Source organism: Enoplosus armatus, chromosome 8, assembly GCF_043641665.1.
Source record: "Enoplosus armatus isolate fEnoArm2 chromosome 8, fEnoArm2.hap1, whole genome shotgun sequence".
In the NCBI taxonomy this organism is placed as follows: Eukaryota; Metazoa; Chordata; class Actinopteri; order Centrarchiformes; family Enoplosidae; genus Enoplosus; species Enoplosus armatus.
Window position 1 is genome coordinate 7288570 of NC_092187.1, and position 22536 is coordinate 7311105.

Here is a 22536-nt window from a genome sequence, read left to right on the forward strand (position 1 = left end):
GGAGGAGATGGCTGCAGGTTTTTCACTTTCCAATGTGGAAACAACCAATTTTTCTGAAGCATACTGAGACCTTAAATCAACTGAGCATCAGGAGCATGATGAAACAGAAGTGACGAGACCAAAGGTCAAAGAAACAAAAAGCACTAAAATTACACACTGAACTATAAAATCTCTATTTAGAGAACATAAAAATCACATTTTGAGTCCTGCCAGAGAACATGAGCAAGTCTCTGACAACAGGCAGGATATGTCAGGTGGTGACGGGGCAAGATCTTACCTATAAACTGCAGTACAACAACCAAAGCCTGTTCACTTTGTCCACAGTCTATCTGTACAACCAATAACAAAATACAGAGGCATGTGTTAGCAGCTTCAGTGCTTCATGTGTGAACAGTGCAGAGCTTCCAGACATCCACATTGGGTGCTACAATAAGGTCAGGGGCTAAAGTGGACCATTAAAACTCAGCAGTTGTTTAAAGTTTTAGTCCTGTTTATTACAATCTAACTTTCATGCGTTTGTCCATCAGTTCTGCCAGTTACAGCATTTCATACAGTTGAGGTTTATCGAGATTATTTGTAAAAACTGAAACGTTGCTAATAATCCCTCATTGCACTTGAGAGTCCAGCAGGTCAGAGCTGAAGCAGGAAGTGGGTCTGGAAACTGTGTTTACAACAGACAGTCATTTCCTCTTCCTAAAGATGTTTGTTTCCAACCTGCTGGTGTTTCTGACCCGCTACACTTGTTTTCAGTGGAGATCTCAGCTGTTAACTTGGTGCTGAAACCAAGCAAAACTGTGATAAACCACCTGATCATGTAGCAGTGACAAAACTCGTAGAACCCATTTAGAGCACGGAGGACTGTTAGAGTCAAACAAACAGAATGGCCGTTCGTTCTTGTTCTCTGGTTGAAATACACGCTCACTCGTCTATTTTATCTGTCGTCCAGTTTAAAGTGGACGGAGGAAGATATTTAAAATCTCAAATAATCCTGATGCAGTCTTCAACTGACTGGAAACCAGGAAGTCAATCATAGATTTGAAACTGAATTGTGGATTTCATCTTGGAAGTGTTTGTCTACATATAAAAAAAAGTGAACGTCAGTTTTCATAAACAAAAAGAAAATAGAAATATACAAATCTGTACAATTTTCCACATGTTGACACAGATAACGGTGTTGCGTTCCCAGCAGTCCCTTGTCAGAACAGGTACTTTCGACACGAGTTCGATCCACATCGACACTCCACTCGAACCCTCTTCTTCGGAGAGCAGGGGAGCCCCGCTAGACTGAAACTGAAACTGGAGTCCATTTTGGTGCTTTCTGTGTCGACTGGATCAACTGGAAACAAACAAGAGTCGGTTGGAAAAGCAACTTCACTTTGCTTGAACATGACCTCCTCATAAATATTAACAGATTTGTTAGCATCAGTTTAATGAATGCAACCTTTCTGAACTCAGAGTCCCTTTTCACAGTGACACCCTCTCATTTTCACTCTCGTATGTAGCGATACGCTTGTACTGTAGCCTGTAGGTCATTAATGGGAGCAGCACTGCATGCTAGCAGGCTGAGGAGAAGCTTTCTGCTTGTTGACTGACTACAGTAAGAATAGGAGAGTAAGAAGAGCAGGATTTCACTCCTATGTGTCTTGTCACCTGCCAACTCTTTGAGACTGCAGATGATCACACAGGACTAGATTCTGAACTGGATCTCTGTTTAAGGTTTTAACGGATGATCAGTGACACTTACTCTGCATCTTGTAGTCAAAGGTGAGCTCCTCTCCCGCCCGAATAGCCCGTGTTGAAAATAAAGCGATTCTCGGAAGCCTCTCGTCAATGTTGTTGATGAACACATTAAATACCTGCAGGTTGGGGTTACACTGCAAACACAACGACACACATCAGGAGCTTCTCGTCCACACTTTTACACAAAATACCAAGTGTCTAAAAAGTGTCCATGCTGAGAAAGGAAGGAAGTCAGTGTATCATTTATCCACATGTAAATACTTGGATGATGGTAAGTTCTGGCATTGACTCAATTCATGTTACTAATTATTGGTGTCATGACCCACGTACACAATGTGGTCCTTCATTATGTTGTGTAGTCTGAACATACTCACGCTGTGGTTGACAAAGTGGGAGATGTTGCCTTGGTGAGCTGCGTCCACAGTGTACACGTCCTCCACATAATCCAAGTCAAACAGGTACGTGGATCCTTGGCGGTCGTACACGTGACCCCTTCTCTCGGCTTCATCTGTTGTGATGATCTGGACCAAACAAGATGGAAACGCTTTATTGTATTTTCTCATTGTTGGATACAACACAAACACATACCCGCCACCAGATATTTACAACAAGTATCGATATCAGCACACATCACATCACATCTATTCTTTACAAGTCGTGTTGATGTGAAGAGCAGAAGAGACAAACATGGTCACTGAGTGAAACCCGGTGAAAGAGTGCAGCCATGTTGGAACTCTGTGGGTTCACTGTTTGTTGACATCAAGGTGTCTCTATTAGTGGACATATTAAAATAGATCAGCTTAAATTATTGACATGTGTAGAGCTGCAACGATTTCTCAATTAATAGACTATTCAATCAAAATAAAAAAAAATTGCCAACTATTTTGATAATCGTTAAATCTTTTCAGTCATTTTTCAAGCAAAAATGTAAAATGTTTGCTGGTTTCAGCTGCTTTTCTTTGTCGTTTAACTTAGTAAATGAAGAGTCTTTGGGTTTTGGACTGTCTGTTGGACAAAAGAAGCAGTTTGAAGACGTCACTTTGGGCTCTAGGAAATTGTGATGAGCATTTTTCACAACTTTTTGGCATTTTATAGACTAAAGATTAATTGATTAATTGGGACAATAATCGGAATATTAATCGAGAATGAAAATAATCGATAGTCGCAGCCCTAGATATGATACAAAGCAAACTTTAACTGGAAGAATGTGACTCCTGAGAGTGACATGCGGCCATGAGCTGGAGAGAAGACGTCTGGAACTACAGAAACACTCACGCTGTTACAGAGTGATGCTTCTTTATCTCAAGGATCTTTGGCTGAGGGCAGACACCGGCTCGTTTCATATAGCGAAGCATCTGGCCATGGTTAATGATGCTAATTACAAAGTGTATTTAAATTCATTCACAACAAACACAGCCTCCCTTTTACACACTGTTGTGAATATTAAGATAATATGAGACGCCAAGTTTACATTTAGCACATATCGGTTATTATGGAAATCCTATCCAATTTTCAGCAAACAATCCATATCAGATGATGTGGGGACATAAATGTAATTGTGTGGTCTTCAAGTGAACTTAAGGACTGGTTGGTGTGTTTTATCACTGTACATGACTTTTCCATATATAGAAAGCTACATTAGGCCAAACAGATGATGATGAAAACCAGGTCTCACCTCTCCCACATACTCCATAACGAAAGTGTTCTTCTTGATGTGCTGCAGCGCGCGGACGCCCCATCCCCGGCCGTTCTCCGTCTTAAAGATGCACAGGTCGAACTGGATGCCCTTCTGCACCACTCTGTTGGGACAGTCGGTGCCACAGCTGCATTGGGAGTTACACTCGTATATGGGCTGTCCGGCCCGGACCCGGACCTGCCCCCTGTCGTTGTAGGCCATGCGGTGCAGGGAGGCCCCGGGGCAGCAGCCGTTCACCGGCTCCTCTAAACAGTTCTTACATTCGCAACCCACAGCCATCTCATCCAACACAATGCCCTGGCCTACTTTGTAGTTGTTGATGTAGGTAAAGTTTTTTGGAGGGCCCTCTAAGTCCACTTCGTTGATGACAAAAATGCGACCTGGGTGGTTGCGAGTCTGGTTCAAATGGGCCTCCCAGCGTTGCAGACTCTGACGGAGTTTGGCTTTCTGGACCAGGAACAAGGCAACTTCCTTATCTAGCTTTTTAGGAGTGCTCCGTCTCTTGTGGCGCCTCAACTCCTTATCCAGGTCCAGGTGGAACTGCTTCATCAGTTTGGGGCATTTGAGGTTCCTTTTGGGTTCCCAGGTGCTATCTGATTCTTGGAAGCCCCTCCACTTTACCAGGTAGAACTCCTCCTCCTGAAACACAAACCTCAATTAAGATTGGATTCTTTTTCATATTTAATGTATGCTTTTTTTATAAATCAACACAGACAACAGATGTTCTAACTGTTTATGGATTCAATTACCAGTCTGCTATTCCAGAAAACTAAATACACAACAAACTGATATTTATCCAAAAATCAGACAAATATCCAATATTTAGTCACAGCACAGTCCTGCTTGATCTGCATAGGCCACAAGGGTCTAATACAAGCAGGAATATTAAAGGCATTGATACCACAGTATGAACAGTATGTTGTCAACAGACAGTTGGCAAATGTATATTGTCTCATAGTATATTATGTCTATTACTAGGAATAATACTAAATAGTTATGTTGGAGAAAAACAGTATTCATTCACAGTTTTACAAGAGCACATTTATAAAGCTCCTAAAGAGATTGTCTCTCTACAGACACCTTGATTCCTGTAGTGCATTGGTATATGTTTAACAAACTGTGCTACTTAAATTAGTTTTGGATAAAGGTGCACAGACTGCAGCTTCTCATTCGACACATCTTCACCTCTTGGACACACAGACTGAAAATGAGAGAAACACTTGGTGTTTATTGTTTCCTAAATGTTGAGTGTGTGTGTATAGACCTTTAACAAATACGAAGGTGTGAGACACCAGTCAATACTAACCAACTATTATGCAGCACTGAACATTTACAGGTCATTGTGGGTTTGCAGCGGGCAGGATAGAAGACTTGGCCATGTATGCACATTTTCGATTGTTGATTGTTGTTTATAAAGATGCATGTGTACCTGTGTGTGCACAGTTGTATGTGATTTTTTTTTGGCATACGCCAATTTAATCTTTTGTGCACATGTAAACAGTTGAAGCCCCAGAACGTTAGATGTGATATCTTGTCTCCAGAAGAACATGCAGAGCAAAGAAGGGACCCAAGATAAGACAGAGGGGAGGCATTAGTAAGGAAACAGACCAGTACACAGCCTCGGTCTAACTAATAACTGCGGTTATTGCTGAAATAACACAAGGAAAATTGGACTAACCAGCTGCTACATTTATATTATTACTTTGAGCTGTTTTAACTGTTCAAGGACTATATAAAAAAAGGAATAATAGTGGCCTGGAGCTTCAGACACAAGTCAATGTGCAGTGTACAGGCTATGTAAGGCATAGCCTACTTCTTATCACTTGATATGTACCAGAGATGAGCAGAGCTGTTAATAGCAGTAAACAGTCATGTGTTGTAATACTGATACTTTACCTTAGTCTTCTTGTAGTCACAAAGGAACTCCACTTCATAGTCATTGACGTTGGCTCTGTTCACCCCAAGCTGTTTACAGTGGAGCTTCTCCATGCGACACAGGGCTTCCAGCTCATCCCAGGACATCTTACAGGGCACCCTGCAATCTGACACAGCAACTCCCTATTACTAAGTGTCAAACGCAGTGAGGCTACACCAAACTCCACTTAGAAAACTGACGATTTAAAATGGCAACGCCCATTAACGTTGTCTGTATTATATTGACATTCTCTGAACGAATGTGTTAATTCGGCATACATAAAACCCAGTGAAGAGCATTTTATCTCAAAATCTCATTTTCAATCTGATAACTCCGCTTTCTGCCGCCAAACACGGATGATACTGAGACACCCGAAAGCACGCAGAAGGTTTACTGAAATAAGTGGTGCTTAGTACATTAACAGCTGTGTAAATCGAATAGAAAACTTGTGGCTCTCTTATGTCAAACTGAGTGACGGTTCCTGATGAACAGAGAAGCGGTGACTGCCTTTTGTTTTTAAAAGAACAACGCCGCTCACGACATAAACCCACAGAAAGAAATCGAGTCCGGAACCAGTTTTTTAGGATTTGAATGGTCACATGCACAACTTACGGAAACATCAAATATTACACAAAAAACACAAACAATGCCATTTAAACATTGACGCGGCGCAGCATGGCGTGTGAAGTGGATATAGTAACTTTACACTCTTGCCCGCTAAACCACGCAGCCTGCTCTACAATGCAAAGTGTTAAATTTACTTTACAAACTCATTAATGTAGGCTTCGTAAAGTAGATAGCACCCTTCTAAGATTAATTTAAGTTATTCACAAGCAGAGAGTTGTCTAACAAAAGAGGCTACATTTAACCGCACAAGCGCTCCGGACAACAAACGTGAACGTAACTACGTTAACGTTAAGTTGGCTTCCTAGAGTCACCGTGATATGCAATCCCACCGCTGTCGTTAATGTTACGTGAACTCGAGGACAGGAAATCGTTCATATTCGAGGTCTTTAAAGACTTCACACTTAGACTAAAGCAAATTACAATCGTAAATAGATGTATAATGGAATATAACATCATAAGTAATCCTCATGAGTTACCTTTCAAATTTTCCGCCATGTTTTCCGCACAGCCGCCAAAATAGGAGAAGCTACGTTGGTGGGGAGGATCCTACTGCAGAGCAGACTGTTGCGGCTGCTGATTGGATGAGCGTCATCTGTCAGCCCTCTCATTGGTTCAGATGCAGTCAGGACGCTCGGCCGGAAGACAATAGATGTCGTATGAAGATAGTTGAATTCACCAAGAAGTTACGACCCTCCGCAGTTACGACAGTCTGCCTGCAGTTTGTTGTTAAGAGAAAACCCTGACAGAGGGCAGGTTACATGTTGTAAACTGTACAACGGAAGGGAGGCACGATGGACTTGTTTGGTTAAAGGTTTTCCATAGTTGGTCAAACCACAGTGACATCCTTACAGTCCTGATGGTTACAACATATCACAGTTCTCCCTTCTTAAAACCACCAAGTATCTTCAAGTTCAAGAAGCATTGAGGATAGAGCCCCTTTTCATGATAAATGGTACTGACATTATAAATGCTAAATACAACAATAAATATGAAAGAAGGAAAATTACTCAGAGAGGAAAAGCTTTTGTATATATAGACTCTAATTGTTAGTGGGCATAGCTACTACCATATAAACTCTGTATTACCAATAACATTAAAGAAGTACACATCACAAATTTACACAGTTTATATCCAACAAATCTATATTTCTCCAAATGTTTAGATATCGAAAACAAATGTAATTTTTCGTCTTTAACACACTTATTTTACAATTTTTCAGCTCGTCTCAATCGTGTTTTAGAATGAGATGTGATTAGTTCTATATACAATTATACACTACTAACATAATTGTAATATACAGCAAGTACGGTGAAGAATCTGTATGTAAAAGTCCCTTTAATTTTCCTTTTCCTATCAACATGAGGCATGTTAATAACATATCATTAGTGCTGATGATAAAATAAAAGTCCAAACTCTTCTATAACTGTCACAGGACATATTCACTTTGAAAATCACATCATTTGGGCTTTGAAACATGAACATAAACTCCAATGATAAAAATGTTAACAGAGAAACACTATGCTACCAGAACAGTAGAAACGGTTTAGTTTTTGCTGTGTTTACATGCTGTTTATGGAGGAACACAAATATTAGAAACACATTATGTAGTACAATGCAGTCCAACAGCACCACAAACTGCAGCCTCAAACATCATTACAGACAGGAAACACTCTGACACAATTAGTGTACGTGGTATAAACAACTGCACAGCAAAAACTATTAAGAATACATAACCAAACTCACATGTTGTGATTTTAAAGCGCAACCTTTCCATTAATGAGACCGAGTGGTGAATATAATGTATTAGCTCGTTCTGCAGCAGCCGAGTTCAGTTTGGAAAGTTCAAAGCTTAAAAATGTGAGCTGAAGAGGTTTGCTGAATCTGCACCGTGAGGACGAAGAGGAGGAGAATGAACACAGTTTCCTAAACATATGTGTTATCACAGCACAGGTTGTGCAGTCCTCCAGACAAGTCCTCAGGGCCCCACAAAGACCCAGACCACTACCAGCATCTTCATTGGTCAAGCTTAGACTTGTTTAGTTAATGGTCATCCATAGTTGATCAAACCACAGTGACATCCTTACAGTCCTGATAGTTAATATCAGCCCTGACAGTAATGTGGGTCAGATCTACACCGGGTTCCTCTGCAGACATGGGCTCCACTGGTTCTGGTCTGCCTAGCTGCTGACCTCTGGCCTGAGGGAAGGGGAAACCGTCAAGAGGAGCATGCTCTATCCTACACAGGCTGTCCTCGCTGTCACTGTTGTAACTAGGATTGGAGGCGCTGACAAGGCGACGGGGGGGCCAACCGTCCTCTGACAGAAGGCCGGACTCACGATGTGTCGCCTGAGCGTCGTCCGTTTGAACGGCCTTTTCCATCTGCCAGACCCCGATGGGCCCCGACACATCCTCCACCACACTCGGCTCCACCTTACGGAACGTGTGGCGGGCGTACAGGCCGATGCAGAACATCTCCACAATCACACAGTAGTGGTAGATCACTGAGAACACAGGACAAAGAACTGAAGGGCATCAGCAGCTCATGTCTACAGTGATCACATGAAGAAAGAAAGACTTTCTGAAATCCAGCTCAGACAGTTCATTACAGAGGAAGCAGCCTTATTTTCTACTTTCAGTTTTCATTCATAAAATGCATTTTAATTGTAACATTTTTTGTTTGTAAAACTGTGTGCAAACTGGAATGTGAAGCCAATAGAGACTGAGACTGGAAGAGGCCAGATGTGCTGTGACTTACACTGGGACCTGGCCAGGACAGAGAAGGGTGGAGTGCAGGGGATAACCTCCAGAGCACCCATGGCCTCTAAGATGCCACTCTGCAGGCCACACAGCACCAACACCACGATGATGCAGACGAACTTGGCTCTCAGGCCATAGCCATGTAAAGCACTTTTAGTGGCTTTGTAAAACAGCAGGTGGCCGTAGAAGGACACGAAGGACGACACACCTATGATCCCGTTCACATACAGGTTGGGGTTCACTGAATCCATCTGGAATACAAGAAGGTGGTTGTCACTGATTCTATACTTCATCTCATCCAGCAGGACCTGCCCATGAGCAGTCAGCTTCAGCAGGCTGCTGGCAGGATGTTAGTCTTTTATGGTCTCACTATGCTTCTAATGAACTGACCACATCTAAAGTCAAAGTGTTACTGGCTGTTCCGAATATCCAGGCTGGAAGGAGAGGTGAAAACTCCTGCTGCCTACCTGATCTCTCTCTAAAAACTTTGTGTCTTTGTATCTGAAATACTCGTACAAGTGGAGATAACAGCACACACTTTCACACAGTGTCTCCTTGAGGACATTTATGGTGTTGACCTCAGCTGTTCACATGAAAAGTGACAGAAATAGTGTGGAGAATGAAAAAATAGCTTAAGAGATGAGTTTAAACCCCGCCCACTCTCACACCTCCACACACCTGACCAATCACTGCATGAAGTGGGTGTGGTTTTGTCATGTAGTTTTGGAAAGAGGGTTTCAGACTCAGACCATCTGACAAGTACGTAATTTGAAGCATACTGAGCCTTTAGTCTTGTTTATGGGATGCTGTATTTGTTTCCATCTGAACGACTCCTAATGTTGTCAGTAAAGGTTAAAAACCTTTATGAATTAGAAGCTGGGATGTATCTAAAGATATATCATAAAACGCATTACTCTCACAAGTTCAATGCAAATGTTTGGTGCTTTTTTGATAATGTTTTAAAATATTCTAATATAAACTATAGACTAGGAAGCGTATCTAATGTCTTAACGTGGTAAAGCACAGAAAAATTGATAACTGATAAAAATAACTATGGGAATACAGGAAATCAGCAAAAGCTCCACACAGGAAGTGTCCTTTAACCCGAGCATGTAGAAGAAGATCACAGATCCTCCTCCCTGTAAAATACATTCCACCAGCACAGACTGACAATGACTCACATCACCATAGTCGTACTGTTCATCCGTCCAGAGGACCAGAGTGACGAAGAACAGGATGCTGCGGACAACAGAGAGCTGCAGCACAGCGGCCATCATCCAGCCCCGGCTGCTGCTGCACACCAGAGAAGAAGACGGAGCTTTAACATCTTAGCAGCATGTCGAGTCACATCGTCTACACGCTTCATAGCAACTCAATCAGATGAATAGATAACCGTGGTGCTAACAACCACAGACAGGTGAGCCAAGCTGCCACCATCACACCTGAAAGCTCTCTGAAGATGCAGTACCTGTGACGGCCACTAGAACCAGAAAACTAAAAAAAAAAAACATCTGTTGAAATCCACACCCAGTGCAGGTGTAGTTTGTCACTCTGGTGTGTGTCTGGTGTGTACCTGTTGATGGCCACCATTGGGAGACAGCAGCAGCAGCAACAGGGGAAAGGATCTGGAGATACCTGCTGTCCAGACAAAGCAGCCAACATACGAGCTTTCCCTCCAAAAAAGTCTGTGATCAGTCCCATGAATTTCAGCAAGGTGATGGAGTGATACCTGCACACACACACGCACACACACACACATTCAGGACCAGTGTACAACAGTGTGATTACAATCTTCACTTTATTCAAGACGTGTCAACTCACAGTGAAGCAATGAAATTACACAGCGAGGAAGAGCGTGGCACATACAGGGCTATGAGGGAGGTCACGGTAAATACCTGAGATAAAGAAAACATTCAAAGATTGAGACACAAGGACCAAAACACACTCTACATACTTCAGATGTGAAGTGGTAATCAATTTCAGCTGTCAGAGGAGGAGCGAGAAGGCTGATGTTACCGGGTACATTCCTAATATCCACAGGTAGAGTTGCCGTCGTCTGGACGAGGCAATGTGGCGCAGGAAGAAGCCCACCTCCTCCAGGAACACCCCCAGTAAAATGACAGCCAGGCCGGCCGGGATGAGGAAGAGCCACAGCTCATCTTTAATGGCTGACAAAACACACACACTGTCACACTGAGGGAAATATTTCAAACTACTGCGCCTAGAATTTAACTAGAATTTCAGTTTCCATCCATGTCTGTCCAGACTCATGTAATATATGTAGTGAAGACTTGGAGGGAATTGAATAAAAAGTATAAAGTGTATTTGTTTGGCTAAATGGAAGTTATCACTATATTGATGATACATACTGTATGTATGATTCCAGTGAATATACAATGTTGAACAGATTAATGAAGGATTAAAATTGATGTATTGTTTTCATTCACATTTACAGAATAACTGAATCAGAGGATGTTCGTCATCAGCTGTTTTTATTTCAGGGGGCCTTTGACAGATATATAAAAAACAACAACTCTCTTTTCACATCATTTGTTAAAAATGATAAATGGATTGTATTCTAGTGGTATTGTGTATGTATAAAATCCTTCTGCTCAGGAATTTCAGACGAGAATAGAAATAATACATGTGTGTGTTATTGTGTAACATTATAATGCTAATATTAGCTTATTACTAATAATTACCATTATTAATTAGCCCTGGACACACTTTGCAATGTTTAAACAAGATTTATCCTTCTGGCAGAGAAAAATCACCACCTATTTGTTTAAAAAACAAAAACGCTAAACCCAAGGCCAAGTACAGCTGATATTGATTGATTATTATTAATTATTATTCATTAATGCCATTACCTCTTAACGTAGAGAACTTTACTCACCACTGAAGATTTGTGATGACAGAGGGATCTCAGGCCCAATCCAGCTACAGTTGGCCCCTCTTGCCATTCTCTATATAATGTCCACTTGTCTTACAACAAACAGGAGCAGGTTCATCACAGAAACCTGCGTTTGATTAACAACCAGCTGAATGACACAGCAGCAAACTAACCTTTAACTTCCCTGGAGGGGAGCCGCCGTGTTTGTTTCCACAGACTTCTGTCAGATGTTTCCGTGTTGACCTGAACACTTCCTGTCTGACTGGACACATTAATGATTGACTAGATACAGGTAAGAGGACAGGTGGGGGTCCAAGTCCATCTTGCAAGAGGCTGGAAGTTCACCTGAAAAGAAATACACCTGTGCGGGTGAGTTAAAGCTCCACTAATCAATATTCTCATATAAAAAGTGCGTCAAGTGTATACATGTGTGTTTTAGTCTTATATGGCACATTTACTGCAGCTGTTTCCAGTGATGGACCCAGTGTACAGACAGACAGACAGACAGACAGTTAGAGACTAGCTGGTGAACATAGTGGAGCAGCGGCGTCAGTGAATGAAGCATCAAAGTGAGGAATCTTCTCAGTGAGCAGTTTGCACCAACAGGAGCATCACTGATCGTGCTGATCACTTGTATTGGATTATTCCACATGATGGTGACTACATTACTGTTCACCCTGAGACAGATCAGGACTTCACAGCCAAAGATTTACATTTACATACAACAAACAGCTGATCCTGTCTGTTTCTGGTGTTGATTCAGAATGTGGGTCTGAGTCTGGGTCTGGGTTTGGTCTGAGTGGCAACAGGCTGTGCAAGGTGTTCCCAACCCCGATGGGATATTTAATCCGTCCAGCATGCTCTGGGTCTAGCCCGAGGTCTCCTCCTCCATGGCATGAAGGAGCGATTCTACTTCAAGCTCCCTTTGGACGCCTGAGCTCCTCATCCCGTCACTATATAATAGCATCTGAAACAAGACATCCTGATGTGTTGAGGGGTTTGTGATAATAAGTGCTGACTCCTTGAAACCTGAAGACTCTGGCTAGAATTGGAGGACACTACACTCCAAAACATCAAGGAGGACATTCACCAGACACCACCTCCACCGAGAACACAACCACCTGTTATCATGTGACAAAGTGATGCAGCTGAAAGCTGCAAACAAAGCTGCTAAGTGGACCTTGAGGCAGAAGAAGCATCTATGTGACTGTGCCAGAGTATATAGTAGTATATAGTATATTGTTGTATATAGAAATATATAGCAGTATATCGTAGTATATAGAAATATATAGCAGTATAGCCTCCACAACATCCTGCCTGTCAGTCTAATAATCACAAACTGGAGCTTGATGACATTTACAGAAACATTTAATAGAAAAAATACAAAAACACAATAGCAGCAGTAAAAAACAGACTCAGTTGTAACAGAAGGACATCTGAACAGTTATGGACCCTTTAAAAATCAATATAATCATGTATCTATACTTACACATGGCTGAAATGTTTCTGGACGTGGACTAACACCAACATTACAACAGACCTCATTCTGACCAAACAGGCACAAGTAAACGACTGCCTTTGTCTATTAGGAGGTCTTACGTGTGCTCTTTCCTCTGATCATGTTTTCAATGCAGTAAAATCTTTAAACGGATTCTTTTCTGCAGTTCCTTTCAAAAAGTCCAGAGATGATCCTTTAACCCAAGAGACAGTTTACTGCAGGTCTGTTCTCACTCTGCATCCACCTCTCCTCCACACATCAGTCCCCAACAGGTCTGAGGACGTTTCTTTATTTTCTTCTTATAATTTTCACATCCAGCATGTTTGCTGTCCCACAGTCCTTTCAGATTACAACATCTGATATTGTTTTATGAAGTATCTGGTGTCTGCCAGCCTTCCCATCCGCTCCAATGACGTCATTGAATTAAACGGTAGAAGACCCAGCAGGCGAACACAACCCAGTGGCTCGCCCAGTTGAGTTCAGACCACCTCTGGATGGTATGGATGGCCGTGTAACCCTGCAAACAAGCACACATGCCCTCTGTCAGTCTCATGTGTCATGTGTCTGTGCAGTTCTGATCATTGGGGACACTGTCCTCGGGTGCTCTTACCTCTTCGACTTCCTCTTCATCGACTCCAGGATCAAACATGGAGCCCAGGTAGGTGAGGTGGAAGACAGCCAGGAAGCTGAAAACCAGGTTCAGCAAAATCACCCAGTACTCCTACAGACCAAAGGACAAAGAACACGCTGTGATACATTTTCATAGTGTCCCTGGAAATCTTTGTGACCCTTAAAGTGGAACTTAACACCCCAGAAAATCTTGGCTTTGCTGCAGTGATGTACAAGTGTACTCCAGGACCCGTGACATCACTTTTGGGCAGCAAAGCACAGCTTTAACCTGGACTTAAAGCTGGGATAGGCAGTTTTATTTTGGCATCATAGGGAAAAAAATACATTATAAGCTTTCAGAATATTGTAATTCAAGTGGTCTGAGAGGATTTGATTTGATTTTGGCCAATCACAGGTCATTTCAGAGAGAGGGCGTTCCTATTGGCTGTTAACCCTACCTCTACCTCTGTGTGTGCATGGCCATTCAGAAGGAGATAGTCTGATACAATGGCGGAAAATACAGCAGGAAAAGTTGGCATGGCAATTGAAGGTAACTCCTGGGCTGGCTCACTGCCGGTTGCCTGTAGTCAAGATGAAGTTTGTGTTGCTTGTGCGTTTGGGCGCGTGTCCGTGCTCGTCAACAACGAGAGGACAGCTGTATTTTCAAATTCTGCCGTTCTTTTTGCCTTTTCCAGAAAACTGCCTCCCCCAGCTTTAAGTTCCTCTTTGAAGCTGCAGGACACGTCAGGATGTTCATGTTTCTGCAAAGCAGCTTAATAACTGGAACAAATAATCAGAAACAGACTCCAGGTCAGATGGCGCTTTGCTACTCAAAGCAAATGAAATCACGATGGTCTTGATACTTGTCTCCTCATCGCCCTCCCTAACTCGTCTCCTTCTTGCTCAGTTTGTGAGGACGACCTTTTCTGGACAGATTAAAACTGGTTCTAACGGGGTCACTGGGGCGTTCAGTATCGCCTCCTGACTTTTCGTGCTTTTCAGTCACGTTTCCATAGGTTTGTTTAGACTGTTCCTTTGTCTTCATGGAGGTTTCACTGACTCAGGAACAGTCAGACCTCCGAGTTACAGTTTACACTACAATGAACTGAACCCTCGACCACACACAGCTGATCTCCATTGAAGTCTTTGTAACTGGCTGCACCAGTTATGACTTAGTTCTGTTAAAGGGGACGAATCCTTATGCAAACAAATATTTTGTATTTTATATTTGTAATTCATTTAGATCACTTGGAACACTGTAATGGTATTGATCCTCTCCGCCTCTGGTGATGTTAAGTTGTTAGTTGTTTTCTGTAACTTTAAATATATCTAATATAACTAGATATAGAAGTATGATTCTAAACCAAGTTTCCTGTAACTTTAAGTTTAGGTTTTAACTTCTTAATGTTGCTTTGTGTAGAGCTGAAGCTGTACCTTCTTGTGCTGATGGCTGCAGTCGGAGGTGCAGGGTCTAGACAGGATACAGGCACTGAAGATTGACGCAAGCTTCTTTCTCAGAACTGAGGATGAAAATGAAAAAACAAAACAGTAACATTGACCATTCAGCTGTGTGAAACAAACAACTTTGCACACTCCCACAGTATTTGGTCATGTGTATGCACCACATGGGGACATAGAGTCACCTGCTTTAGAGCAGTGTTGGGTCAGTAAACATTGTCGTTTTACAGCTAAATACTTGTGTTACTCATACCATGTTCAACATATGTGATGAAGCCCAATGAGAGCAGAACAGCACCCAGGTGAAAACTCAGACCCTGAAGAAAACAAACAGGTACATTAAAGTAGTGACAGACAATCATTCAGCATCATATCTCTATATTCTCATTACAACATCTGTGTCTTCATTCAAATGTTGCACAAACCTGTATGTTAAACACTCACAGCCTCTTTACAGTTAATGTTCTCATACTGAAGTGAACGTAGAGGGACACCAGTCTCTAACATGACTTTAGCATACTGTATATTACCAACAGTGTAAAGGTGTGTGCACCGTCTTACTAACATGCAGTAAGGCGCTGGCTGTGTACGTCACCAGGATGGCTGGAAAAGTCCCCAGTTTCATGGTGTTCTTAAAGACATCTGTGGAACATGGACAGAACACAGTCAACACACGACATCATGACAAGATACTGGGAGGGGGGGGGGGTTTATGCAACGTTCATAAAAACTTTCAGTGTCAGCGTGTTTTAATCTGACAAATGAGGTCATAAAAGAAGAGCTGCAATTATTGGCATTATCGATTAATCTGGCAATTATTTTCTCAATTAATGATTTAGTGCAAAAAATGGAATAAAAATAGTGAAAAAATGTCTACAATGTGCTTCTTTCAGTTTAAAGCCAAAGATATTTCATATATGTCATATGTGACATTTAAGAAGCTGGAACCAGCCAATATTTTTTAAACAAGTAATTGATCTTCAAAAATTAATTTTCTGCCGATCTCTTGGCTTGATCCATTAATTGTTGCAGCTCTAAATACCAGACAAAGAGATGATACAGCTCACATTCAACAGCTAGGAAATAGTTGAAAGTTAGATGTAGATATATCTGGTGAAACATTTGGTCTGATAATGGCAACAGAGGAACGGTTACAGGGAATCTAAGAGATATCAGTGAAGGTGTTGGATGGACCAGTGGCAGACGGACTCCAGGAGGACGGATAAATATCACATATAAGATAGAATGGGCTTTGTGCCTCAGCAGCAGTGTTTAGTGGTGCTGGACAGAGTGGAGGACTTACAGGTTTTCAGCCATCGGGACATGGGGATGTTCCAGGACGTCACCACCAGCACCATGGAGCGAGGCATTTCCACACTGAGAGGCTTCACCACACTCAGGTCCCTACAGGGACAGAGGACAGGGGACAGAGAGGTGAGAAGAGACGAGGATGCCTGTATCTGTTCACTCTGGAGGTCGTCTGATTAAATTGATGGAGTTAGGATCCCTCATACTCATACTATACTATATTTTAATGTAGATAAATATGTAATGTAGATAGGGTGCCGGGTGCCCTCCGACCATTTTCTAATTCACAATGAACTTTATTTTTTACTTTTTGTCTCTGTGCTGCTGCAACACATTCGCCACTGAGGATCAATGAAGATCATCTTATTTTATCTTATCAATCAATCTTACATATGAGTCATGCCATGTTAACCCCTTCACACCCAACACATCTCTTCTTGCCTGTTTCAGAATAGAATTTATTTTACTGTTGTCCTTTAAGCCTTTTCCAGGGTCAAGGTCCGACATCTCGTCCAGATATGTTAGTTCCCTGAACTGAGACCCTCAGACAGACAGTATTATACCTAAAAATGTGACACTCTGAACTTACCACCTGATGTTGTCTTTGTCCTCAGTGAAGCCGGCTCCAGCCAGCATGCTGGTGCCTTCACTCAGGTGACCCACAAAGTAGTTACTGAAGTGGAAGGACACTGCAGTCTCATAAGCCTGCAACCACCTGTGCAACACACCACACACATACAAATTATCTTTGGTTTGTCCCCAACTCATCCAACTTGATTAAGTAATCTGATTATACCCATGTTCAGTAGTAACATAATGTCCACATGATAACAGCTCATATATAATCACATGACGTGAAGCACCAGTGGTTGTGCATGTTTAAGTCAAATAACTAAGATCTGAATATGATTTTGGTCATAAAACAATCGTTTGTCCTCTGACTAATTTCCATGTTTCCAGTTATTTGACTTAAACATGGCGGAGGCATATATTCCTGCTGCATAGGTGGCAGCTGCTGTCTGTTGGTTCATCCAATGAGAGTGCACATCTGAGTTAGACATAAAGGACACTGAGAGACACTAACCCCCAAACTGCTCCCGATGGTTGGCCAGCACCCTGAGTGGTAGCTGGCTGCCATCGGTGTGTGTGTGTGTGTGTGTGTGTGTGTGTGTGTGTATGTGTGTGTGTGTGTGTGTGTGTGTGTGTGTGTGAGAATGGGAATTCAAATTCGTCGAATATGGATGAAAGCTTGAGTTGGAAAATGGTTGTCAGTAAAGTAATGAAAAAACACACATGATGACACCTGAACCATCTCCATGAACACCGAGCAAACTGTATCCACTTGTGAAGACAGTGAGACGCAGTTGAAAGCTTCACAAAAAGCTAGTGAGTGGACCTTGAGTTCAGAATGTTTTGTCCAAGCGCCTGACAGCGGGTTACTGTAACATCATGCTACTGTTGCTATAATCAGCACAGTAGCCTTAAAGTGGCCTGTGGAGGGATGAACACAGAACTGATGGAAGCAGAACAACATCTTCTCAAAGACATGATCTAATAATAAACCCCATTGTTCGTGTCTTATTTTAAACACACTGCAGCAGACTCATATCTGACTCAAATGTCTCTTGGAAGCAGGCAAAGAAAGACAGAGCTGCAGTATTGCAGGGGGACAAAGATGTAAATGAAATGTGCCTTACTTCTGTGTGACTGTGTTTCCGTGGATGGGGATGAACAAAGTGAAGAGGTAAGGGGCGATGCAGGTGGAGACCAGCAGACAGATCTGACTCTTCAGGAGGCAGAGGGAGGAACTACGCAGCCACAGCCAGCTCTGAGGAGCAAACCACCGCGTCACCACCACAGTACTATACGTGAAGAACAGCCAGCACACAGATGAGGCAGGAAAAATCAACTACTCACCAGCTTTCTGCCTTCAATGGCGTTTTTATAAGTGGAGAAGCTGATCCAAGGGCCGAAGACCACAGTGCCCACAAAGAGAACATAACCCAGGAACTCCGCTGGGGACGGCAGGCTGCCCACGGCTCCTCTGTCCAGGTCAAAGGCCAGAGAGATGGCCTTCATTGCCACCACCATCTGAGAGCCTGACACACACATGCACACACACACAAACACCATCATAGACTACCAGGATCATGATTGAACACATTGAAAAAGCACCTTGTTTTCTGCGCTGTAATAGCACAGAGCATGTTCAGGCGTTTCTGTCTGAATACAGATGTTGCAGCATGTTTAGTGAAAGCAGTTAAGGTGGAAACACATTTAACATTACTTATTTTACTTGACTTGAACAAATATTAAAGGGGAACTTTACTCATCATGGTTAGTTCTACTCAGTCTGGCAAAAATAATCTCAGATTGAACTCAAGACTTAAAATGTTTACAGAAAGCCCGTGTTACCAACGTTTTGGAGCTTGACTCATATCAGACACTACAACTATACTTAATAGACTTATACCGAGTTTTAAGGTAATATAACACCAACTAAGTGTCAGACAAATACAGTACTATAAGTACTATAACACAATGTACACCGGCTCATTACATTACTTCTCCATTGTATTCTGAATGGCAGGTGCACGTTCCAGAAGTCTTGTTTCAAGCATTTCTCTAAACGCTGCGTTCAGTTTATCAGTGCACGCAGATTTCCCCCGGGGGGTTCTGTACATTTCTCTGTTTATAATCATAGTAAATTATTTTATAGTACAAATACAAAAAGATAAAGAAAATTGTCATTGTTACAGCTAACTAATCTGTTGTTAGGGAAGCTTTCTTAAATACAATTAAATGCACAGTTGTGGACAATGTCTAACATACACTCTTCACAACACATGCTGTAGTCAACACAGCGATTTTATTTTCACCATCTAACAGAGAAGCTTTGTCTCTGACACAACGACGCAGCTATGGGAACACTGCAGTATCCCTTGACAGTATTCTCAGACCAAATGATGGAATATTTACCTCTTATTCTGTTCCAGGTCACCATGTCAATTAAATGCAACTCTCTGAAATGAAGACGCAGAAAAATAATATTACAAGATTTGTAGTCTACATCAGAAACCATAAAGGTTTGCAAAACTACTTATGAAACTGAAACTAATGGCATGAAACTAGACAAGGAAGTGTACAATTATTCAACAAGCAATGATTCCAGTCTGATTCCAGCACAAAGAACATCCCCACAAACACACACAACACATCCATGTATGTTGGTCATGACCCCTGCAGTCACTCTCATGGATACTGAGCCACCAGATAGTTCCGGATTTAAATCAAAATTTTAGACTGTGGGAGCTGTGGGAAATAAATAAATAAATAAATAGTGAACAGAGCAGTCACAAACTGTAAATAGTGAATGATGATGATGATGATGATGATGATGCTTGCAACACTACCTCACTGCTGCACACTGTGTGGAAAAAGCATGCAGTCACCACTAGTTGGAGATGCAAGTGGCTTACTGCCTCACACTTCAGGCACAATCCAGGACATGTTGCAATAATTAGTCTGTTTTTTTTGCAGTGTTTTCTCACCCAATGAGGAGGTAGATGAGGATGACGACGGAGAGGAAGAGGCCTCTGCTGCTGGAGTGTCGGCTGAGGAGCAGAACCAGGTAACAGAGTGCGCTGAGCAACAGCACCCACAGCATGTGCAGCTCAAAGAACAGGAAGAGGCCATACATCCCAGCCAACACCGACACGACATGCTTCACAGTGGACACACCGTCTGACAAACACACGCAGCAAAACAATTACAACCACAAGTCCAACGGCCTCTAGTTCCCCTAATGAGGCTTAAACTGAAATATGTCTCCTCATCTCTGCTAGCTAGGTGTAATAAATGTGTCAAGGCTCCTACTCGCTGATATGCAGTCAGTACAGCTCACCCAGTCTGAAGCAGAGTCTGCAGATCAGGCAGAGCAGCAGCAGCCTCCAGACCTGCTGTAGGCCCTGCTGGACTGTACTGAGACCACAGCTCTCAGCCAGCTGCTGCAAGACCGCCAGCCTGATGGACATGTCCATCCTGCAGCTGTGTGCACACACATGCGCGCGCGCACACACACACACACACACACACACAGAGTTACCAAATGTATTACATCTTTCATCAACCTATGAAAATGAATAAATGAGATAAAGACAAAAGGACAAATTAATTACTTTTATCTTATCCAAAACCACATGTCACTGTGGACAATTTTGCTAATCAGTGAACACGAGCTTTACAGTAAAATAAAACAGTAATGTATTGGTCCAGTTACTTTAGACTGGTACTGCAGCAATTATTTTTTCAGTATTGATCAAAGTAATAAGATAGAACTTAATTTATGCCGAGAAAAAGAGCGCAAATATACACAGAATTAAAAGTAAAGATTATCAATGAGGTGCACTGATTAATAATTTGATCTATAAAATTTCAGAAAATAAAAATGCCCATCACAACTTCCCAAGATGAAGACCTGTTTTGTTCACGTCCAAAACCCCAAACCTAAAGATATTCAGTTTATAAAAATCAAAAAAATGAGATGGGAAGAAGAAACCAATCCTGATATATGAGAAGCTGAATTAACAATTAATCAGTCATAAAAAATATCGCATATTAATTGTAAACCAGTTTGTATCATTAAGGGTTTAGACTGATAATTAAAACAGCCGCATAAACCATAAACCAACAGCTTCAACACAACCTGAGCATTATAACCTTCATGAAGGAGGATTCATCACAGAGCTGTTGTATTAAGGTTAGATTGCATTAGTTTCAGCTATGTTTACCTCACAAACTGGACAACGCATATAGCCTTTAGGCCCACCACCTAGCTATAACGTTACATTTCACACAGCGATCAGTAACTTCTAGTAAGAAACTTTAACTGAGCTAACTCTAACTTTTTTTAGTAAACACTAACACAGAAGTTACATAACGTTAACCACGGACCTTTAGACGCTTTCAAACATTTAGCTTTCTACCGTTACCGTTAACTTGTTTAGTTATTCGTGGTTAAGCGGACTTTAACAAATCACAGCAGCTCAGTGAAATGTGGCAGATTTATATACTAGTTACTAGTTCAACTGTTGTTAGACGAGAAGTGCAGCGAGTCAAGGCCGCAGCCACGGTGTGTTTTAACTTAGCTAGGAAGCTAACCTGAGCTGTGGAAGAGGGGCAGAGGCAGCAGGTCCGGACCTGATAACAGCCTGGATAACTGAGAACTTCACTAACAATATACCTCTAGTCCGGTCCCGTTTCTTCCTCTTCTTCCACCACTACGTTTTCTTCTTCGCCCCTCGTAGCTCTTCTTCTTCTTTACTGTTATTTTGAAAAAATAGCTTTTTGGCGCATTACCGCCATCCGCTGGCCCCAAGTATTTAGAATCAGAATCAGAATCAGAAACTGTTTATTGCCAAGTAACATACATTACAAGGAATTTGCTGTGGTCTGAAGGTGCTATTGTTTTGATAACAAATAAGTAGAATATAAAAGCTAAAATAAGAATAAGAATAAAAATAAAAATAAAAATAAGATAAGATAAATAACAACAGTGCAGTGACCAGAATAAAGTAAAGTGTCCAGGTAAAGTGTCCAGTAGGGGGTGGGTGCGTTAATGTAACGCAGGGGGGACAGGGGTGATGTATGTTAATATAACGTATAAGTAGTGTTTGTGTTCGGGGGTCAATGTAAGTTCGTCAGGTGGTATTAGCGGACAGATATTATTACTGTATGTGTTGTGTTCTGCATGTTGTGTTACGTTTTATTATGTTGTGTTAGTTGTGTTGTCTTATATTATGTTCTGTATGTTATGTTTTGTTGTGTTGTGTTGTGTTGTTATGTTATGTTATATTGTAAGTGTTGTTGCCTCATGACCCTCTCTGACTGGAGCTTCACTGTCATCCCCTTGGGGGATCAGAATCTGAATCAGCTTTATTGGCCAAGTATGTGTACACATACAAATAATTTAACTTGGGTTTTTCATTGTACATAGTTCCAAGAACAATTTTGAGGAAGATAGAAAAATACATACA

At 41.8% G+C, this 22536-nt stretch overlaps 3 protein-coding genes across 4 annotated transcripts; all 3 read right to left on the reverse strand.

Moving 5' to 3' along the window:
* Positions 1-1196: 1196 nt before the first annotated feature.
* suv39h1b (SUV39H1 histone lysine methyltransferase b) lies at positions 1197-6494 on the reverse strand. The gene is made up of 6 exons (XM_070910872.1): positions 6455-6494; positions 5333-5478; positions 3416-4075; positions 2115-2261; positions 1745-1874; positions 1197-1336 (listed from the first exon to the last, which is right to left on the reverse strand). The coding sequence occupies exons 1-6, from the start codon at positions 6471-6473 to the stop codon at positions 1197-1199; spliced, it is 1242 nt and encodes a 413-aa protein (XP_070766973.1). The 5' UTR covers positions 6474-6494.
* A 1545-nt stretch (positions 6495-8039) lies between these two features.
* Positions 8040-11698, reverse strand: LOC139289580 (organic solute transporter subunit alpha). Its single transcript, XM_070911214.1, is given in 8 exon segments — positions 8040-8484; positions 8692-8720; positions 8723-8986; positions 9917-10028; positions 10309-10464; positions 10557-10630; positions 10752-10903; positions 11632-11698. Coding segments are annotated over 8 exon segments (1299 nt in total).
* A 1280-nt stretch (positions 11699-12978) lies between these two features.
* On the reverse strand, positions 12979-21697 carry LOC139288814 (protein-serine O-palmitoleoyltransferase porcupine-like). 2 transcript variants are annotated; one of them, XM_070910232.1, is made up of 13 exons: positions 21662-21697; positions 20406-20548; positions 20053-20245; positions 19481-19524; positions 18419-18600; positions 18199-18329; positions 17091-17216; positions 16497-16597; positions 15759-15835; positions 15447-15510; positions 15170-15255; positions 13737-13847; positions 12979-13643 (listed from the first exon to the last, which is right to left on the reverse strand). In XM_070910232.1, exons 2-13 carry the CDS (start codon positions 20539-20541, stop codon positions 13542-13544), a joined length of 1353 nt encoding a protein of 450 aa, XP_070766333.1. In that variant the 5' UTR covers positions 20542-20548; positions 21662-21697; the 3' UTR covers positions 12979-13541. The 2 variants fall into 2 exon arrangements, with proteins under 2 accessions (XP_070766333.1, XP_070766334.1); XM_070910233.1 differs by lacking the exon at positions 21662-21697 and having other exon boundaries at positions 20406-20556.
* Positions 21698-22536: the final 839 nt, after the last annotated feature.